This window comes from Gossypium hirsutum, chromosome D01 (assembly GCF_007990345.1).
Source record: "Gossypium hirsutum isolate 1008001.06 chromosome D01, Gossypium_hirsutum_v2.1, whole genome shotgun sequence".
In the NCBI taxonomy this organism is placed as follows: Eukaryota; Viridiplantae; Streptophyta; class Magnoliopsida; order Malvales; family Malvaceae; genus Gossypium; species Gossypium hirsutum.
In genome coordinates this window covers 58,735,972-58,759,198 of record NC_053437.1, presented here as the reverse complement: position 1 = coordinate 58,759,198, position 23,227 = coordinate 58,735,972, and the positions used below count along the sequence as shown (strand labels likewise).

At 35.1% G+C, this 23,227-nt stretch overlaps 1 protein-coding gene across 1 annotated transcript; it reads left to right on the top strand.

Annotated features, from left to right (window-relative positions):
* The first annotated feature begins 784 nt into the window (after nucleotides 1–784).
* Nucleotides 785–4,688, top strand: LOC107922516 (leucine-rich repeat receptor-like serine/threonine-protein kinase BAM2). Its single transcript, XM_016852595.2, has 2 exons — nucleotides 785–3,972; nucleotides 4,051–4,688. The coding sequence occupies exons 1-2, from the start codon at nucleotides 1,317–1,319 to the stop codon at nucleotides 4,419–4,421; spliced, it is 3,027 nt and encodes a 1,008-aa protein (XP_016708084.1). The 5' UTR covers nucleotides 785–1,316; the 3' UTR covers nucleotides 4,422–4,688.
* The last annotated feature ends 18,539 nt before the right edge of the window (nucleotides 4,689–23,227 follow it).

The window sequence follows — 23,227 nt, the reverse complement described above, 5'->3', positions numbered from 1 at the left end:
TTAAAATATAAGTTTTTGTACTTTTTAAACATTAAAAATTTAGTCTTTCTATTTTTATTTTCAGAAATTTAGTTCATCTACTTTTTAAATTTTAAAATTCAAGTTCAATTCTAACATTATTAAATTTGTTAGTGTATCATTTAGAAATAATAAAAAAGCACTCACTTGATAGCTATGTAATTAAAAACGACGTCGTAATGAACTTAAATTTAACACAATATTAATAGTTGAGCCTAAATTTCGAAATCTAAAAAACAGTACTAAATTCTTAAAATTAAAAATATAAGTACTAAATTCTCGACTTTCAAAAGAGTACAAAAACTTATATAGCTTATTTTAACCTATGATATATAACACTAATAACTTCATGTGCAAGAATCAAGATGATGAAACTAATGTCAAAAAGAATATTTGAGCTCCATTTTCTGATGAAACTGATTTGAAGTTTAGAACCCCTGTACTCATCACAGAAATTATATATAGATTCTGATCATTTACATTTGTTTAATGCTAAAACTAACAAGAACCCAGATCTGCAACAAATCCAAAGAATAAAAAGTAGTTTGAAATAGTAAGAAATGGAATCTTTTGATCTGAAGATCCTTGCATTGCTGTGGTAAAACCCATGATTTTGAAACATTCTCAAGGCTTTACTATCAACTACTATTCCACTTATTTCCATTGATAATTGGGATAAACCAAGATGGGATTACATGGTTGTCAATTAATGAAAAGCAACAGGGCAATTGAGCCATTTTAAAATGATTGAAACTTCAATTCTATCATCTCTCATTCAAAGCAATAAAGATCATTGTTTTGATTAAAGCTAAAGAGCATTCTTTTTTTTTGTCATATAAATAAAGGAAAGAGTGCATCAACTTTACCTCCTTTTTTTTTTTTTGGCTTCCTCTATAATCTCAACTTTAAAATTCTGTTACTGAAACTCCCTTTTTTCCTTCTTTCATTTAAATGTTGTTCCCATTTCATTTTAAAGGTTGATTAAGGACAATCAGTTTGTAAAACCCTTTAAAACAAATCCCTTGTCTTTCCTTTTTGTTCTACTTTACTTAAAGAAGCTTAAGGTAGAGAGATAAGAAGGAATAGCTAACACCTTCCATGACTAGCAGAATTTCAATCTCTCTGAGAGAAAAGAAAGGAAAAGAAAAGAAAAGAGGAAGAGCAAAAAAGGAGAGGCTCAGCTTCTATCTTGTATATCAAGACTCTTTCTATCAACATGTCTGATTCTTTAAGCCTATACACACTTGAAGTTTCTCAGATTCCCTTCACTTTTCCCTACTTTTCTAGAAAATCTTTTAATGTTGGAAGGCTTAAATCCCTTTGTCTTTGCTTCAACTCCTTCCAAACTCAATCCTCTTGAAACATATTTTCTCAAACCAAACATGTTCCCTCTCATTGTTTTCACATTACTCTCTCATCTAACTATTTCTTCATGTTCTGCTTCATTACATGCTGATTTTCATGTCTTGGTGGCACTTAAGAATGGATTTCAGTTCCCTGAACCCCTGTTAAGCTCATGGAATTCTTCGAATCCGAGTTCGGTTTGTTCCTGGTCCGGCGTACAATGCTATGGGGGACGAGTTGTTTCATTGGACTTGACAGATATGAATATGTGCGGCTATGTTTCACCTCAGGTTTCAAGGCTTGATAAGCTAACCAACCTCTCCCTTGCTGGCAACAACTTCACTGGCAACATTGAGATTGCCAATATAAGCGACCTTCGGTTTCTCAACATTTCCAACAACCAGTTCAATGGTCACCTGGATTGGAACTATGCAAGCATCAGCAACCTGGAAGTGTTTGATGCTTATAACAACAATTTCACTGCTGTTCTGCCGGTTGGGGTTGTTGGATTGAAGAAACTCAGGTACTTGGATCTTGGTGGCAATTATTTCTATGGCACAATCCCACCAAGCTATGGCACGTTGGTGGGGTTGGAGTATCTTTCACTAGCCGGGAATGATCTTAATGGGAAAATTCCTGGTGAGTTAGGCAACCTGGTCAACTTGAGAGAGATCTATTTGGGGTATTACAATGTTTTCCAAGGGGGTATCCCTTCAGAGTTGGGTAATTTAGTAAATTTAGTTCACATGGATCTCTCAAGCTGTGAATTGGATGGTCCAATTCCTCACGAGTTGGGGAAGCTGCAGTTGCTTGATACTCTGTACCTGCATATCAATCTACTCTCAGGTCCAATTCCTAAGCAGCTAGGCAACGTGACCAACTTGGTGAACCTTGATCTCTCCCACAATGCACTCAGTGGAGAAATCCCACCTGAGTTCACCAATCTCAAGCAACTCAGGCTTCTCAATCTCTTCATGAACACACTACACGGCTCTATTCCACATTTGGTAGCTGACTTGCCTAATTTAGAAACCTTGGGGCTATGGATGAACAACTTTACTGGTGTGATACCTGAGAATCTCGGTCGAAACAGGAGGCTGCAAGTGCTCGATTTATCGTCCAACAAGCTAACTGGTACGATCCCTCCACACTTGTGTGCTTCGAATGAGTTAAGGATATTGGTCCTGATGAAGAATTTCCTTTTCGGGTCCATTCCTGAAGAACTGGGGAGATGTTATAGTCTCACTAGAGTAAGGTTGGGGCAGAATTACTTGAATGGTACCATTCCAAATGGCTTCATTTACTTGCCCCAACTAAACTTAGCAGAGTTGCACAACAATTACCTTTCGGGAACATTGGCTGAAAATGGTAACATGTCGTCTAAACCTGTTAAGTTAGGCCAGCTCAATTTGTCAAACAATCTCCTTTCAGGTCCATTGCCATCTTCACTTTCCAACTTGTCTTCTCTCGAAATCCTTCTACTTAGCGGAAACCAATTCTCGGGTCCTATACCACCTTCTATAGGAGAACTCATGCAAGTTTTGAAGCTTGATGTTAGTAGAAATTCACTTTCTGGTATTATCCCACCAGAGATTGGGAACTGTTTTCATCTCACATACCTTGATATGAGCCTAAATAACCTCTCTGGCTCAATTCCACTTGAGATTTCCGATTTGCATATCCTGAGTTACTTGAATGTATCGAGGAACCATTTAAATGAAGGCATTCCCAAAAGCATTGGATCAATGAAAAGCCTCAACGTTGCCGACTTCTCCTTCAACAATTTCTCTGGGAAGCTGCCGGAGTCCGGCCAGTTTGCCGTCTTTAACGGTTCATCTTTTGCAGGCAATCCTCAACTCTGTGGTTCTCTCCTCAACAACCCTTGCAATTTCTCTGCAGTTACAAGCACCCCAAGAAAGGCCCCTAGGGACTTCAAGCTAATCTTTGCATTAGGCCTTTTAATATGCTCTCTAATATTTGCCACTGCCGCCATCATCAAAGCCAAGTCATTGAAGAAGAACGGTTCGAATTCTTGGAAGATGACAGCATTCCAAAACCTCGAATTCACTGTTTCCGAAATCCTCGACTGCGTCAAGGATGGCAATGTGATTGGAAGAGGAGGTGCAGGCATTGTTTATCATGGCAAAATGCCTAACGGTATGGAAATCGCGGTAAAAAAGCTTCTCGGCCTTGGCACAAGTCGACACGATCATGGTTTCCAAGCCGAAATCCAAACATTGGGAAACATCAGACACCGAAACATCGTCAGGTTGCTAGCATTTTGCTCCAACAAGGAAACCAATCTCTTGGTCTATGAGTACATGAGAAATGGAAGCCTCGGTGAAGCATTACATGGCAAAAAGAAAGGTGCTTTCCTCGGATGGAACTTGAGGTACAAAATTGCAGTTGAAGCAGCTAAAGGTCTTTGCTATCTTCACCATGATTGTTCTCCATTAATCGTTCACCGAGACGTAAAATCAAATAATATCTTGCTCGATTCAAGCTTCGAAGCACACGTTGCTGATTTCGGATTAGCCAAATTCTTGGTGGATGGAGGTGCATCGGAGTGCATGTCCGCCATTGCAGGATCCTATGGCTACATTGCTCCTGGTATGTACCAAACTTCTCTCCTCTTCATTTAAATAATTATTTTCCCTGACATTAATGCTATTTTCTTTTTAATCTCAGAATATGCATACACGTTGAGAGTAGATGAAAAAAGTGATGTGTATAGTTTCGGAGTAGTTCTTTTAGAGATGATCACCGGACGAAAACCAGTGGGTGAATTTGGAGAAGGTGTAGATATAGTACAATGGGCTAAACGATCGACAAATTGTCGAAGAGAAGAAGTTAGTAACATCGTGGACCGGAGGCTAACATCAGTGCCTAAAGACGAGGCAATGCACTTATTGTTCATTGCAATGTTATGCGTACAAGAAAATAGCATAGAACGTCCCACCATGAGAGAGGTAGTTCAAATGCTATCGGAGTTTGCTCGACATTCACTTGACTCCCAATCTTCATCTTCCTCCTCCTCCTTCATTCAAAAAAAATTTTGAAACAAATAAATAAATGAAGAGATTTGAGTTTTAAGCAACTTCTGTATTTTTCTTTTTTACTGGTGTTTTGGGTTTGTTGTTATATAGTTTGCTATTTGCAAAGCATACATCTCTAATTTTCTTTCATAAATTTTCAGTTTACGTTTAGGGATAACCCAAAATAAATAGATTTAGGAATAATTGCATCCTTAAAAATGGATCATGTATGCACTCCCCTTCTTTGTATTATATTCCATATTTCAATGCTACACTTATCAATTGACAACAGATTCTATCATTTGTGTAAATTATAATATTACTTTTTCTGTAAAACTCATTGCTAGCATCTACTCTACAGAATGCGAAATATTAATTATTGGGCTCGCTCTGATAAATACAATAAAAAAATTAATTATATTAACATTATTTAATCTTTAAAATATTTAATATTAAAATAACATTTTATATATTATTAAATTAATTTATTTTAATGTTAAAATTTTATTTTTATAATATTATATTTATCTTTACTCTACTTTAAATCATAAAAGTAAGTTAAATAAACCTTACAGAATAAAATCATAACCTATATGAAAATTGTTTAATCCTTAATTTGTAACCCCCAGAGTAATTTATTTCTGTTTTTATAAATATTTGTTACAAATGGATATATGTTTCAGTGGTTAAGTGTTTTGGGGTGTGGGTGTGAGTGTCTTGGGTTCAAGTCTCATCTTTAGTAAATTTTGGTTGTTTTAGATTCAAGCCTACCATTGTCGAGTGGGCTTTTATAAACTTGTATGTTAATTTATATTAGAATTAGCCTGTTGATTCGAGTGGTAAGGGAGTTGATGTGTTCGAGTGGGTACTATTTTTACTCGGTTTTGTGGTAGAGTTTCAGTGGAATTAGAATTCTGAGACGGTTGGGTGGTTGAGGGTGCAGTGGGATAGTGCCAATTAAAATTAAATCTTTTATTTTTATTTTGTTTTTCTCTCTCTCCAAAGTTTTGATGTTCTTTTTCTGTGACTGGTAAAATTCCTTCTTTTTCCTTGCTTCTGAAATCCTGTCGAAATCCTGTCAATCAACCTCGATTTTTCGGTTCTCTGCTTTCGTACGTTTTGGTAAGTGGCAGTAGTAGGGCTTTGCGAGTTGGGGAAGTTTCTTTTAATGTCGTATTTAGTGTTGTTGTATGTTTCGTTAGTTGATTTCTTTTGGGTTTTTGGCAGCAGTAAATTGTGAAGAACGAGACTCTCCTCTCGCCGAATCGTAGTTGGAATCATTCGGAGTAGTAGAGTAAGTGTTGAGCACTTATTTTGAACCGTTGACGGTTTCATTGTTTTGGTTAAATTAAGGTTTAGAACTGATTTTGGGGGTTTGCTATGTCGATTTTAGGTGTTGTTTGGCTTAGGAGTGTTTTCGCATCAAAATTGTACCAGGTGTGTTCCCAAAATGTAGAAAGTCGAGTTTCAATGAAAGCCAAAAAACATTACTGTCGACTCCACACGAGTGTGTGCCTAGCCGTGTGGTTGGCCGTGTGCGAGACACGGACGTGTGGTTGACGAAGTTATGGCCATGCGCAAGACACGACCGTGTGGTGGTGTGAGTGTGGCCGTGTGAGCCATATGGGCTAGGCCAAGTTGGGTGTGTGGGCCCACACGAACATGTGGGCCCATAATTTTGAATTTTACCTAGAGTCGCACGGGTCGTTCTGATCACCTATGAGCCTACCGTAGGGTCGGTGATGGCTAATTTAACCCTAAAATTTATGTGATCTGATATTATACTCTGATTAGGACACTGTATGCATGTCTAATTATTCTTATAAGTATATACATATGATCTCTGTATATGAGCATGTTATGCATGATATATAACAGCCCGTTTTTGGGTCAAATCAGAACAGTAGTTTTGGGACCACAAATCTAAAGTTAAAATATTAATTTTATCATTATTTTAATGTTTACAGAATGTTAGTAGAGTCATATGAAAATTTCGTTAAGAAATTTTATCGTTTGCATGCTTAATTCGATAAAAAGGACTAAATCGCGTAAAGTGCAAAACTTGAGTTCTATTAGTTAAAGGTATCAAATGAAAATGTGATTAAATAGTTGAGGGTTTTATGTTGCAATTAGACCATATAAATTGCTAGTGGACTTTTAAGGCCATTAAAATGAAATTATAAAGGTTATATGTTAAGGTTAAATTAGTAAATAACTAAATAACTTAAAATTAAAATAAGTAAAATTAAAGTATCATCTTCCCAAAAGCTAAACACTACCAAAATTTGAAGGTTAGGAAGCCATAGTTAGGGCTTGAAGCATTCGGCCAACATTTCTAGTGCATGTAAGTGCATTTTTACTCAATTTTTAATGATTTATATGTTTTTGTGATCGTTGCAACTAGCACTAGCTAGCCCATGTCTTTGATTTTAAAACTGTTAAAGATTTTAATAGTTGTCATTGATGAGCTTATGTGTTATTTGATTTTTAATGGTGAAATATGAATATTTGAGGTTAGATTTTCATATTTTATAAAGTGAATTTTTTTATGAAAATGCAACTTAGGGATTAAATTGTCAAAAGATGAAAATGTGGGGTTAAAGTGTGAATAAATGTGAAATATGGGCTGCTAGGAGCACTATGGTAATTTGGTCAAGCATGGGTCTTGTTGAATTTTATGAATTTTGTGTATTTGTGAAATAGGGACTAAATTGTAAAAAATGTGAAAGTTTAGGGCCAAAGTGAAAATTTGTTTAAATATGTGTTTTTGGACTGAATTGAATGATTATATGATTAATTGAGTTAATTTTGAAGACATATAAATCAAGAAAAGAGGAATCTGGAATTAGATCGGGGGAAAGGCAAAATTATCGAGTAATTGATCCGATTCGTCAATTCCGAGTACGAGGTAAGTTCATAAGTAAATAAATATTTTTAAATTTAAATGTATATGTTGTATACATTGCCGAATTGATTTGTATAAAGATATACATTGCCGAATTTGATTTGTTTATAGATATACATTGCCGAAATTGATTTATTTATAGATATACATTGTCGAATTTGATTTGTTTATAGATATACATTGCCGAATCGATTTGTATATAGATACACATTGCCGAATTTTATTCGTATATGATTATACATTGCTGAATTTTATTTGTATATGGTTATACATTGCCGAATTTGATTTGTATATAGATATACATTGCCGAATTTGATTTATATATGGTTATACATTGTCGAATTTGATTTGTATATGGATATTCATTGCCGAATTGATTTGTATATAGATATACATTGCCGAATTTGATTCGTATATGGATATATATTACCGAATTGATTTGAGTATTAAATAACTGGTTTCGTGCATGAATTGATTTAATTACGAAGTCGAAAGCTCCGAATGAACCTTAGTAAATGTATTGGATATTAATGTCATGATATTAGGACTTCCGAGGTGTGATTTCGTGTAAGACCATGTCTGGGACATTGGCATCGTATATGATTCGTATAAGACCCTGTCTGGGATAGTGGCATCGATATGCGTTAACATGTAAGGCCATATCCGGGATATGGCATTGTATGGGTTTTATATGATTTCCGTGTGTTCTTAACAATTTCGAATGTGAATTTGAGTTAAATGGTTTAGGTATGTGGGAAGTTATATGTTCATGAAATATTAAGGTAAGTTTAGTACTTAATGTGATAATATGAATTTATATGAGTTAGTTAAATGTATATGTGTTTGAGATTTATTTGAATTCTACCTAGTTGAATTGAATTATAAATATCATTGAGATGATTTAATTACTTATGACTTACTAAGCTTCCAAAGCTTACTTTGTGCATCTTCTATTGTTTTATAGATATATGCTCGAGCTCGGGGATCGTCAAGGATTATCGTCACACTATCAATCAACAATTTGGTATTTTTGAAAGCTTGATATTATGGCATACGACATGTATAAACTATGGTTAATTTTGAGTTGGATATAAGTGGCCATGCAAAATGGCTTGTTAGAGATACTAATTATTATGTATATTCAGTCATGTTATAAGCTCTTTTGGGAAGTATGTTTCGAAGTATATATGTATGATAATGTTTGGTTATAAGATTCGGCTTGAGTAATGATTTAGTTGGTTCGGAAAAAAAATGGTTTGTATATGAAATATGATTAGTAGGCAAGAATTGTGATAAATGATTGTGTTAGACTGTGTTGAGTTAGGTAGTGCCACGTAACCCTAATCCAACGACGGATACGGGTTAGTGGTGTTACATGATATTATTGTATCTGTTATTTCTGTATCTGTGATTGGGGTGGGTTTTGTTTATGTGGAGAAAGTGTTCTGTTGGGCGACGTTCGCCTATATTCTGGCAGCCTGGCTGCGTATTATCTGATATGTTTCATAATGATACAATGTGGTGTGTAGGGATAGGTGGGTGTTTTTAACCCCACATGGTGTGATGGGATGGTCGGAGTTAGTATGTAGAGGATAGGGGGTAGAATTCTGCATCTCTATATCTATATTTGTATCTGTAAATGACTTAAAGTCCAAGTCTAAATCTGAATATGGTTGTGTATGTGATACCTGTAAGTAATGCATGTCTATTTCTGTTGGGTTACACACTGAGTTTACGAAAACTCACGTTTCTTCGTTTGTTTTGTTCAAGTAATCCACAGACTTAAGCGGATTGGTGCGATGGAGTCTCACGGTGACCACAAGTTTGTAAAACTGACTTAAAATATTGGTTTAAATTAAATTAAATGCAATGACTCAAAATTCACGGGCATCAGAAAAGTACATTATCGAGTCTTCGTCTTAATAAATTGAGTAATAAATAATTATTAGAAGTAATTATGAGTTTAGCTGAGTGCTTAATTAGGTATTAATTAGGTGAATTTAGTCTAATTAAGAACAATTAGGAAAAAAGATTAAATAGAGTAAAGGGTAAAAGTTTACTTACAGATTAAAAGAAAGTATAAAGGATCAAAATGACAATTAAGCCATACTTGGAATATGAGGTGGCAAACATTAAAACAAAAATCTAAATTATAAATATATAAGATTTTTATATGATAAATAAGTTATAAATTATAAATATATTATTTTAGCTATAAACTACATTAAATTAATTCAAAATAACTATATTATAAGATTTTTATATGATAAATAAGTTATGATTTTGACAAATGGATGGTGATAAAATAATCCATGCGTAATTAAAATATGTATATATTTGTAGTTTATATTTATTAATTAAGCATAAGATATTTATTATTTATTATTAATTATTATTAAATTAAAATATATTTAATAATTAAATAATTAGTATAAGATTTTTTTGGTTAATAATAAATTATGATTTTTCCAAGTGTATGATAAAAATAAAATACAAGTGCATTACATTTATTTATTTACTTGAAAATTAAGTAAAAGATAATTAGTAATTAAATAATTATATTATGAGATTTTTATTTGATAAACAAATTAAGTAGTGACAATTGTATGGTATTGATAGTGTACAAATGTGAATATATGATTAAATATTTAATAGATATTTAGAATAAAATATATTATATTATATTATTATAACATAAAGTAAATAAAATGAAATGAAATAAAAGAAAGAGAGAAACAGAATAGGCAAGGGACGAAATAGAGAAGAAACAGGGGAGAAAGAAAGAAAGAAAAAAAAAAGAAAAAGAAAGGAAAAAAATAGGGTTTAAGGTTTTAAAGCTTTAAAGGTAAGTCAATGAAGTCCTTTTCTTTTAATTTTGATGTTTTAGAAGTCTTAGAACAAAGTTTTGTTAAATTTAAGCTAAAATTTTGTAAGTTCTTAGATTTTTTAATATGATTCATGTTGAATAAAAAAATGAATTAGGAATTTAAATGATAGAATTTCTAGTTAGAATTGATAAAAGGATTAAATTGTGAAGTAAGCTATAAGTTTTATGTTGTAGGGACTAAATTGAGGAAAATTCGAAATTAGTGAAATATGCTAAAAATTTAGTAGTTAAATTTGAGTTTAGATAAAATTTGAATAGAAGTAGAGTGTGAATTAAATTAAAAAAGTAGATAAATCTAGTTAGGATTAAATTGGAATTAAAGTATAAAATCAGATAAAAATTTTATTATTATTGTAAAATTTGTGTTGTAATTAATTATTTAATTATTTAATTTTCGTAGCTAATAAATAATTCGAGGTATCGACACAAAAAAGGAAGGAGAAGGTCGTCGAGGAGTAGCTGCGAAATTCGGGTTTGTATTACTATAATTCAAATTATTTATTATTTTAATGTTAAATTTAACGTGTATGATAAGCAAATAATAAGGTAAGTGAAATATAAGGTAAGTACTATTATTAAATTGAAAGAAATTCAATTGAATAATGGAAATATGTGTGGAATTGAAATGAATATTGACTTGAAAATGGAAAAATAAATTTGAATTGAATTGTGTTTTGATTAGTGAATGGAAAAGTATAGTTGATATTGAAAATGAATTCTTGAAATAAAGGTGAAAATTGGATTGTGAAATTGAAATACCCTATTAACTGGTCAGACTGAGTCGGATATAATTGGCATGCCATAGGATTTGGAAGAGTATGGGATTTATTGGCTTTGCCGATCAGGCACTTTATGTGTCATACATTAGGCACTTTATGTGTTGTATCAGGCACCTCGTGTGTCGTTTCAGGCACTTATGTGTCGTATACTGATCAGGTACTATGTACCGTTTTAGGCACAATGTGCCGTACTGGTGTGTTTGGGTTGGAGTCCGTGTATCCGTCAAAGTCCAGATTGTTAATAGGGTGAATAATTGAAATGAGAAAATCAAATGAATTTAATCGATTGTAGTATTGAATATGAGGAAATTTAAAATTGTGGATTGAAATTGAGATTGAAAACAAAAGGCATGAACTTAATGTTCAAGTAGTGATTGAAATTGTTACATGTGATATGTGATTCAAATTGAAGAATAGTTAAAAATTGTATTGTTATTGTTAATTAATGAAAGTTTATGAATTAATTGATATTTAAGAAATTGGGTAGTTACATGCTTGGTAATTATATTTTTTTATTGTTGTTATAATTTGAATTATGGCAATACCACTGAGTATAAAATACTTAGCGTACGGTTGTTTCCATGCGCAGGTTAAAAAGGAGTCAGAGTCTCGGTTCAGCATCCAGGACAATCCCGACTCCAGTGTAAAGATTTTGGTGATGTTTTCTTCCTTTAAGTGAAAGTGGCATTGGTATTGAATTGGAATGGCTTGAATAATTATATAATTTTGTTATATTAATATGTTATATAATTTTGTTGTAAAGAAAGATATTTGGTGTTTTAACGATTAAATTAGTAAAATGGTAGAAATTGTTTATGGCATTGGTATTGAATTGGAATGGCTTGAATAGTTGATGAACTAATTAGAAATGTTAATAGGGTTTTCATTAATTAAAGTAGTAAATCAATTTATTAAGCATGATTTAATAGCGTTTTAAAGTATAAAATCATTGATTGAAATATTGGTATTGGTTTGTTGTTGGTTTTAAGTTTACAGGGGGTTTTATATAAAAATAAGCAGAAATACTGTCGAAATTTAAAAAAATAAAAAAATAAAAAAATGAATGAAGCCAATTAGCCTAAATTTATATGAATTTATGATTCTTTTATATATGTTCGCTACTTATCTAAGAATTATTTGTAAAATTGTCCGAGATGTCCAGTAATGCCTCGTAACCCTATTCCTGCGACGGTTTAGGGTTAGGGGGTGTTACATTAAGGACAATTTCTAGGAGTTTTGTATTATTGGACTCTCCGAACTATTGATTTTTAACTTTGTTTTGGATGCATTTTTAATCTTCTATTGCGATGTTTGACTGCAACCTTGATTTTATGAAAACTAATATTTTTCTGAAAATACGAGCTGGATTTCCAAAATATAACGATTCTTAAGATCTCCACTATAGATTATGATTTGGCAAATAAATTAATTAAATAACATTTTCAATAAAATGTGTGTAAATGAAAATGAGTTACAAAGCTTTAATAAATTTGCACTATTTCCAAAACCCTTTACTGTAACATTACCAGATGCGGCAATAATGTCTAGGCTGTGTTTGTGGTGTTACATTTAGTGGTATCAGAGCCAGGCTACAAAACTCGGGCTATAAATTTTTGGTTCTAAAATTGTGTTTCAAAAAGAATTGGTTTCTAAATAATTTGGATAATTTGAGAAAGTATGTGATACACCAAGTCTCCGGCGCCGATCCTGTAAGTTTTTCTGAACTTATATAGAAAACTCTAAAAACACTACAGTTAGTACTTTTTCTGAAACTGTACTGAAATAGTTAGAGACTGAAACCTTTAAAAACATCTCTGAATTTATGATAATTTATGTATAAAATATCTATTAATAAAAACTGGAAGTGATGCATAAAATTTTATAATGTAGATAAAAATTTGAAATTTATGATAAGCGCTCGTGGAACTCGTAGACGTGGTATTCGTTGTCGTGGTATTGGCCGTAAGAGAGCTCGAGCTGAGTCTTCTTCCTCTCTGGGCAGTATGCCAAATTTAAATATGAGTGAGACATCGGTTTCGCCTGTTACTGAGATTGGGTCTCAAAGCCGTTCGGTTGGGGATGACGCACTGTCTCAAGCCATGTTGACGGTATTGGAGAGGGTCACTAGACCCCATTCTTGGTCTAGGGGCCGTGGGTCGGTAACTAAACGACTTTGGTTCAATGGTGCTGAGCTGTTTAGGGGTATCACTAGAGTTGCCCCTACTGTGGCCGAGTATTGGTTGGAGGCCACCGAGAGGATCATGAATGATATAGATTGTACTCTCGAGTAGAAACTTAAGGGTGTATTCTCTTTGCTTCACGACGAGGCATATTAGTGGTGGTTATCAGTTGATGAAGGTACTAAGCCAAATCGTTTGAACTGGGACTTCTTCAATACTGCCTTTCAAAGGAAGTATGTGGGGGCGAGCTATGTGGATGCTCATAGGCGTGAGTTCATGAATCTCACGCAAGGTGATAGATCTGTGGCCGAGTATGAGGCCGAGTTTCTGAGGTTGAGCCGCTACGCTCAAGGCATGGTGGCGTCTGAGTATGAGAAGTGCGTCTGCTTTGAGGATGACTTGAGGGATAATTTGAAGGTACTGATTGCTCTACAGAGGGAGCGAGAGTTCGCAGTTCTGGTTGATAAGGCGAAGATACCCGAAGAGGTTAAGTGCATGGAGCGCCAGAATAGGCACCGAAAGAAAGGTAAGAATAAGAGGGATTCAGAGCCCTCTAATTATGTTCAGAGGCCTAAGAAACGGGTCAGGCCTGATGGGCCGATTATAGTGGGGGTTCCTATTACTCCTACTAAGATTCAGCTATGTGGAGATTGTGGTAGACACCATTTGGGCGAGTGTTGGAGGAGGTTGGGAGCTTATCTAAGGTGTAGGTCTTTGGAGCATCATATTCGAGAGTGTCCACAGCGTGCTGATCAGATGCAAGCTTTAAGACCGAGTTCTGTACAGCCTCAGAAGGCAATTCAGTAGCTACCTAAGGGCCGTGGACCGGCTAGGGGTGATAATGGTATGGGCCATGGACAAAGAGCACCAGGCAGAGTGCTAATCAGACTGATGCGAGGCAGCCTGCACGGTTTATGCTGCTCGACACTGAGAGGATAGAGACACTCTTGATGTTATCACGGGTACGTTCTTTATTTTTTATATACCTTATACTGCTCTGATAGACATAGGTTTTACACACTCCTATGTAGCTAGTTCTATTTTTAAAAACCTGGGAATTTCGATCGATAGTACTTTTAGTGAGATTATTGTATAGAGTCCGTTGGGACAGTCTGTTTGGGTTAGTAAACTTTACAGGAATGTTCCGTTAGTGGTGCAAGGGGCTGATTTCTGGTAAATCTGATGGAGCTTTCGTTTGAGGAGTTCAACGTAATTTTGGGTATGGACTAGTTGGTCGAGCACCAAGTTTGTTTGGATTGTGCGACTAAGAGGGTCATTCTGAGGACCGAGGATGATAAGGAAGTGGTTGTGATTGGTGAGCGTCGAGATTATCTGTCCAATGTGATCTCTGCTCTTGTGGCTAAAAAATTGGTTTAGAAAGGGTGTGAGGCATATTTGGCTTACGTCAGTATTTTTGTTTCTGATGACTCTTCTATCGGGGATATCAAAATAGTGAGGAATTTTCTAGATGTCTTCCCTAAGGAGATACCGGGTTTACCTCCGAATCAAGAAGTTGAGTTCGGCATTGAGCTTCTACCGGGTACAGTTTTAGTGTCCATCGCTCGATACCGTATGACACTAAATGAGCTTACAGAGCTTAAGGCTCAACTTTAACAGCTTCTGGATCATGGTTTCATCCGTCTTAGTGTGTCTCTGTGGAGGGCACCGGTTTTGTTTATTAAGAAAAAAATGGGACCATGAGGATGTGTATTGATTATCGATAACTAAATAAATGACGATGAAAAATAACATCCACTATCGTGGATCAATGATTTGTTTGATCAGTTTCGAGGGGCTTCAATGTTTTCAAAAATTGATCTCCGTTCTAGGTATCATCAGCTTAGAGTTAAGGAAGTGGATGTTCATAAGACTGCATTTAGGACTCGTTATGGACATTACAAGTTCCTAGTTATGCCCTTTGGTCTGACGAATGCTCCGACTGCATTCATAGATCTGATGAATCGAGTTTTTCAGTCGTATCTAGATCAGTTCATCGTGGTCTTCATCGACGATATTCTGCTTTACTCTAAGACTGAGGATGAGCATGATGAACATCTTAGAGTAGCATCAGATACTCCGAGAGAAGTATTTCTACGCTAAGTTGAGTAAATGTGAGTTCTAGTTGAGAGAGGTACCTTTTTTTAGGCACGTGGTTTCTGCTGAGGGGATCCGTGTTGATCCGAGGAAGATTGAGGTTGTACTTGAGTGGAAACAACCTAGGAACGTATCTAAAATCCATAGTTTTCTAGGTCATGCAGGATATTATTGGTGGTTTGTTGATCTCTAATTACAGCTCTTTTGACTAAGCTTCTGCGCAAAGATGTTCCCTTCATCTGTTCTGATGCGCAACAATTGAGCTTTGAGAAGCTCAAGTCAGTTCTGACTCAGGCTCCTATTCTGATTCAGCCTGAATCCGGTAAATAATTTGTCGTCTATAGCGATGCATCGTACGTCGGTTTGGGATGTGTACTCATGCAAGATGGTAGGGTTGTGGCTTATGCGTTCCGTCAGATTAAGACACACGAAGGAATTACTTGATGCATGATCTCGAGTTGGCTGCTATGATTTTTTCATTTAAGATCTGAAGCATTATCTGTACGGTGAGAGGTGTATCATCTACACTGATCATAAGAGCCTCAAGTACCTCTTTACTTAGAATGAGTTGAATCTTAGACAGTGCCGATGGATTGAGCTGCTCAAAGATTATGACTGCACGATAGAGTATCATCTTGGTAAAACTAATGTAGTGGCCGATACTCTCAGTTGTAGAGCGAAAACTGATTTGAGAGCGATGTTCGCTCATCTTAGTCTGTTCAATGATGGAGGTCTGTTAGCCGAGTTGCAAGTTAAGCTGACTTGGATTGATTAGATTCAGGGTAAGCAGTTAGAGAATGAGTCACTAGGTTTGCGGTTTCGTCAAATTGAGAGTGGCGGTATTTTAGATTTTGGGTTTAATAAAGATTTTGGGTTTGAGGACGAGTCATCAATCTATGTGCCGAATGATTCTGATCTGAAGCAGTCGATTCTGAAGGAAACATATAGTAGCCCTTATGCTATGCATCCCGGTGGTAATAAGATGTATCAAAATCTCTGCGAACTGTATTGGTGGCCGAGTTTGAAACGAGAGGTTACAAATTTTGTTGCTCGTTGTCTGACGTGCCAGCAAGTTAAAGCTAAGCATCGGTTGCCTTCAGGTTTGTTACAACCCGTTAAGATTCCGTTATGGAAATGGGAACAAGTGACGATGGACTTCGTTAGTGGGTTGCCCTTGACACTCACTAAGAAGGATTCTTTTGTGGTCATTGTGGATCGATTGACCAAGTCCGCTTGTTTTATTTTGGTACAGACAGGCTACATTCTGCAGAAGTAGCGAAGCTCTATATCTCCGAGATTGTAAGACTACATAGGGTTCCTGTTTCGATATTTTCTAATAGAGATCCTCGCTTTACTTCTCGGTTCTGAAAGAAATTGCACGATGCTCTGGGTTTGAGATTGGACTTCAGTACTATGTTCCATCCTCAGACCGATGGTTAATACAAGAGGTTGATTCAGATACTGGAGAATATGTTTCGGAGTTGTGTGATTGATTTTTGAGGTAGTTGAGAGGATTATCTGCCGCTAGTTGAGTTCACCTACAATAACAGTTTACAGTCTCGTATCCAGATGGCACCTTACAAGGCTTTGTATGGCTGTAAGTGTCGTACTTGACTATGTTAGACTGAGTTGGGTGAGCGTCTTGTTTTAGGTCTTAAGTTGGTTTCTGAGACCGAAGATAATGTTAGATTGATTCTGGATAGTCTGAAGGCGGCTTCTAATAGACAAAAGTCCTATGTAAATTTGAAGATGAGATATATCGAGTACTCTATAGGTGACTTTGTCTTTCTTAAGGTTTTTTCGTGAAAGAAAGTTTTAAGATTCGGTCAAAAGGGCAAGCTGAGCCCTAAGTTCATTGGGCCGGATCAAATTCTGAAGCGTGTTAGACCGGTTGCTTATCAATTGGAATTACCTCAGGAGTTGGATCGTATCCACGATGTGTTTCACGTCTCAATGATGAGGCAATACCGGTCTGGTCTATCTCACGTTGTTTCTGTTGAGGACATCGAGGTTAGACTGGATCTGACTTTTTAGGAGAAACCAGTTCAGATTCTGGATCGTGATATTAAGGTTCTAAGGAGGAACTCAATTACGTTAGTAAAGGTTTTGTGACGGAATCACGGCACTGAGGAAGCCACGTGGAAACCTGAGGACTCGATGCGTCAATAGTATCCTCATCTGTTCTGATCAGGTAACACCTTGAATAATTTATTTCTATTTTTGTAGATATCTACTTCAGTGGTTAAGTGTTCTAGATGTGTGTGTGAGGTCTTGGGTTCAAGTCTCACATTTAGTAAATTTTGGTTATTTTAGATCCAAGCCTTACCCTTGTTGAGTGGGCTTATATAAAATTGTTTGTTAATTCATATCAGAATGAACTTGCTAGTTCGAGTGGCAAAAGAGCTGGTGTGTTGGAGGTCCTGTGTTTGAATCCCTGCGCGAGCGTGGGTATTATTTTTTCTCAGTTTTGTGAAAGAGTTTCGGCAGAATTAGAATTCTGAAGCGATTGGGTGGTTGAGGATGTAGTGGGATACTGCCAAATTAAAATTAAATCTTTTATTATTATTTTGTTTTTCTCTCTCTCCAAAGTTTTGACCTTTTTTTCTGTGACTGGCAAAATTTTTTCTTTTTTCTTGCTTCTGAAATGCTATCGAAATCCTGTCAATCAACCTCTATTTTTTGGTTCCCTGCTTTCGTATGTTTTGGTAAGTGGCAGTAGTAGGGCGTTGTGAGTTGGAGAAGTTTCTTTTAATGTCGTATTTAATGTGGTTGTCTATTTCGTTAATTGAATTCTTTTGGGTTTTTGGAAACAGTAAATTGTGAAGAATGGGACTCTCCTCTCTTGAAATCGTAGTCGGAATCATTCGGAGTAGTAGAGTAAGTGTTGAGCACTTGTTTTGAATCGTTGTCGATTTCGTTGTTTTGGTTAAATTGAGGTTTAAAAATTATTTTAGAGGTTTGCTATGTCAATTTAGGTGTTGTTTGGCTCGGAAGTGTTTTCGTATCAAAACCATACCAAGTGTGTTCCCAAAACGCAGAAAATCGAGTTTCGATGAAAGTCAAAAAACCTTACTGTCTACGCCACAAGTGCGTGTGCTTGGCCGTGTGGTTGGTTGTGTGCAAGACACGGTCGTATGGTTGACGAAGGCATGACCGTGCGCAAGACACGATCGTATGGTGGTGTGAGTGTGGCCGTGTGGGCCACATGGGTTAGGCCAAGTTGGGTGTGTGGGCCCACAAGGGCGTGTAGATTTTGGGCCAGGCCGAGTAGACCACACGGGCAAGGCCAATCTGGACATGTGGACCTACACGGATATATGGGCCCATATTTCTGAATTTTTCCCTAGGGTCGTACAGGTCATTTCGATCGACTGTGAGCCTATCGTAGGGTCGGTAAAGGCTAATTAAACCTTAAAATTTATGTGATATGATATTCTGCTTTGAGTAAGACACTGTTTACATGTCTAATTATTCTAATAAGTATATACATATGATCTTTATATATGAGCATGTTATGCATGAATTTACCGTATCTGTTATTTCTGTATCTGTGATTGGGGTGGGTTTTGTTTATGTGGAGGAAGTGTTCTGTTGGGCGACCTTCGTCTATATTCTGGCATCTTGACTGCGTATTATCTGATATGTGTCATAATGACACAATATGGTTTGTAGGGTTAGGTGGGTGTTTTTAACCCCACATGGTGTGATGGGGTGGTCGGAGTTGGTGTGTAGAGGATGGGGGTAAGATTTTGCATATTTGTATCTGTAACTGTATTTGTCTCTGTAAATGACTTAAAGCCCGAGTCTTAATCTGAATATGGTTGTGTATGTGATACCTGTAAGTAATGCATGTCTATTTCTGTTATGTTACACACTCAGTTTACAAAAACTCACATTTGTTCGTCTGTTTTGTTCAAGTAATTCACAGACTTAGGCGGATCGGTGCGACAGAGTTTCACGGTGACCACGAGTTTGTAAAATTGACTTAAAATATTGGTTTAAATTAAATTAAGGACAATTTCTGGGAGTTTTGTATTGTTGGACTCTCCAGACTATTGATTTTTAAATTGGTTTTGGATGCATTTTTAATCTTCTATTGTAATGTTTGACTGCAACTCCAATTTTACGAGAACTAATATTTTTCTGAAAATACGAGCTGGGTTTCCAAAATATAATGATTCTTAATATCTCCGCTGTAGATTATGATTTGGTAAATTAATTAATTAAATAACATTTTCAATAAAAGGTGTGTAAATGAAAATGGGTTACAAAGCTTTAATTAATTTGCACTGTTTCTAAAACCCTTTACTGTAACATTATTAGATGCGACCATAACGTCTAGGCCGGGTTTGGGGTGTTACATAATTACTTTGGGCTTAATCTTTTTTTTTTAACTTTTATTTTAATAAATATTGTAATATTTGATTATCTTTAATTGAATCTTTCAATTTTCATATGAAATTTGTGTTTATAGTAGCCTATGGCATGTATAAACTATGTCACATAGGCTCCTCTTGTTATAATATATATATGATTTAGTTATTTTTTATATATATTATTATATAATATTTAAATTAGAAGCCTTTATAAAAAATGGAAATAATTTTATGGGTAAATTACACCAACAGTCACCTAACTTTAGGGTAGCTGACAAACAGTCACCTAGGTTTCACTCCAGTCACTCAACTTTCGAAAAGTTATAAAACAATCACTAACGTTAGAAAAAAGTGACAAAATAGTCACTGATTAACAGTTTTTGTTAGGGTGTTAATGGGACCACTGACGTGACAAGTTAACTTGCCGACATGACAAGTTAACCAGCTGATGTGGCAAGTTAACTTGCCACGTTGGTAAAGCGACAGATGGGTCTTGGTTTGGGGCGGGTTTAGGGAAAAAAATTGAAGGGCTATGGGTTTAGGGGTAAAAATTAAAAACATATTAAGATTAAGGGGATTTGGGGAAAAAATCAATTGGGGAAATTTCGATTGTGATTTGGGGTTTTTTAGGGTTAAAATTAATTTAAGAATCGATTAAGAAGGGTTTAGGGTTAAAAATTGATTCAATAATCAATTAACAGGGTATAAGGGTTTAAGGTACGATTGGTCTTTTTTGTTTGGGGAGAAAAGAAGACGAAACCAAAAACCATTCAGTGTTTTTGATTCCCAGCGACAATGGGCAATAGAAGAGAAGCTACCAATGTTGTTACATCCACTTTAACGGGTAAGTTGTTGCATTTAGTTTTTTACTTTTTGGATTTCAATGTTGTTATTTTGATTTAGGGTTATTTAGGGTTATTTCGATTGCAATTTTGATTTCCATTTTGATTTTGATTTCAATTTCGATTTTGATTTTGATTTCAATTTTGAAACACTCACTGATTCTGATTTTTATTTTGATTTCAATTTCGATCTTGATTTAGATTTAGATTTTGATTTCAATTTTGATCTCGATTTAAATTTTTATTTGGATTTTGATTTAGGGTTATTTCAATTTTGGTTTTATTTGTTATTAATGTGCATGATAGATTAGGTTTGGTTATTAAATTGTATGACATATAATGTGTATTGTATGCCATGTGCATGATGTTTATTATTTGTATATGCCATTGTATGAATGCCATTACCAAACTGATGTTTATTGTGTATATCTACCATTGTTTGTATCCAAGTTGCTATATTGTATGTGGCAATATCAAAATTTGTTATTTATCTTCTTTATTGTACTGGTTATTGTCTGTTATTGTCTACCATGTGCATGACAAAAATGGTTGTGTTTGTATTAAATTATTTTTGTATTGGTTGTTGTCTGCCATGTGAATAACAGAAATGGTTGTGTTTGTATTAAATTATTGGGTGCTTTGTATTGGTTATTGTCTAACAGAAATGGTTAAAGTTTTTGCCTATGTTGTCTGCCTTTATTGATGAGTAATTTGTTTGGCAGATTTAATTGATGACAATTTTAATGAGAATGAAGAAGAAATGTCTGGCAGCGATGTTTCTGGTAGTGATACATCAGAAAGTGATGTGTCTAATAAGATAATAGTTAATTTAGATGGTTTAAACATGAATAGTATAGAAGTAGATGAACTGTGTGATAGTGATGATTCTGGGAGGTTAAATAGTACACATAAATCTAACTCAGATGGCCAAAACTGGCCTGAGTTCAACCTAGAGAATGACATGAGCAATCTTAGACTTAAGGTTAGAATGTTATTTAAGTTTAAAGACAGCCTAAAAGAAGCTGCCAAGCAGTATGGGAGGTTGAATAGTTTTTTTATTAAGTTTCCCAAAAATGATTTAAAAAGGTTAAAGGCAATCTGCAGTGAAAAATGTTATTGGTTCATATGGGCCTTTAGACTAAACCCTAATGACCCTACTGACTAGACATGGCAAATTAGGAGTTCAAACCCTAACCATACTTGTTCTAAAGTCTATAAAAATAAGAATGTAACCTCAGCTTGGATAGGTCAATATTATAAAGAAAAATTTATTGTTGATCCTAATTATTCTCTAAAATCATTACAACAATATGTCAAAAGAGATTTGTGTTGCATAGTCTCACTAATCAAATGTAGGAGGGCTAAAATTAGGGCATTGGAATTAATTGAAGGAGCTCATAAGGTCAATATGATAAGATTTATGAGTATTTGTAAAAGGTTAGGACTCAAAATGAGGGAACAACAATAATTTGTTATCTAGATAACAGGTTGTTTCAAATGATGTATGTCTGTCTACAGTCATGCAAAGATGGCTATAGGGCTGGTTGTAGGAGGATATTAGGTTTAGATGGATGTTTCTTGAAGGGCTACTATGGTGGCTACTTGCTTGAATCTATTGGGATAAATACAAATAATGGCATCTATCATCTTGCATATGCTGCTGTCGAAAGTGAAAACCAAGCATCATGGCTTTGGTTCTCAGAGTTACTTGCAATAGACTTAAAAATTGTGAGCTCGTACCAGATATCTTTCATGTCTGACAAACAAAAGGTAAAACTCCATTTATTTATTTTTTATGTTGTTTCTATTTAGGGTTTAGAGTTTGTCAAAGAATTAAACTTTATTTGTTCTAATTGCAAGGACTTTTAGAAGCAATATGTATGTTGTTTCCTAATGCAGAAACAAGACACTGTGTTAGACACCTACATGCCAATTTCAAGAAGGCTGGCTTACGAACAAAGGAATTGAAAGATTTGCTTTGGAAAGCTGCCAGAACAAGCACTACAAGGGATTTTGAGGATGCCATGGATGAATTGAGGAAAACCAATTAGCATACTTATGATTGGTTGAAGGAAAAGAACCCTACTCACTGGTCAATGTCTCACTTCTCAATTAGAAGCCATTCTGACTTGTTGGTGAATAATCTTTCTGAATCCTTTAACAAGGTAAACCCCTATGTTTTATGTTTCTTACTAATCATTAGCAATTCACTAATCATTTATGTTGTTTACTGACAGATGATACTGGAATCAAAAGGGAAGCCTATTCTGACAATCATGGAAACAATAAGGACCAAGATTATGTTGCTTATTGTCAAGAAGAAAGAATAAGTTGACAAATGGAAAGGAATGTTGTGTTCAAAGATCAAGAAAAAGCTGGATGTAAATATAAAATATTCATTGAGGTAAAGTTACCATTTTTAATCTTTCTGATGGCTTTATTCTGACTTCATGTTGCTAGTCACATGTTGTTTTAGTGAGTGTTTTTTAATATGCATGCACTGATTGTTGGTGTGTTGACTATTTTTTAATATGCATGCAGTGAGTATTTTTTAATAATATGCATGTAGTGACTATTTTTTATGTGTGTGTATCACTTTTGGTGGGGCTGCTCACAATGTTGTTATAGCGATTATTTTTTAACCAAGCATGGTGACTGTTTTTTAGGTGTGTTCCATCACATGCTGGTGATGACAAGTATTAGGTTGAATCTGGTCCAGGTAGCCAGCATATGGTGGACTTAATTGAGAATTCCTGCTTTTGTAGGA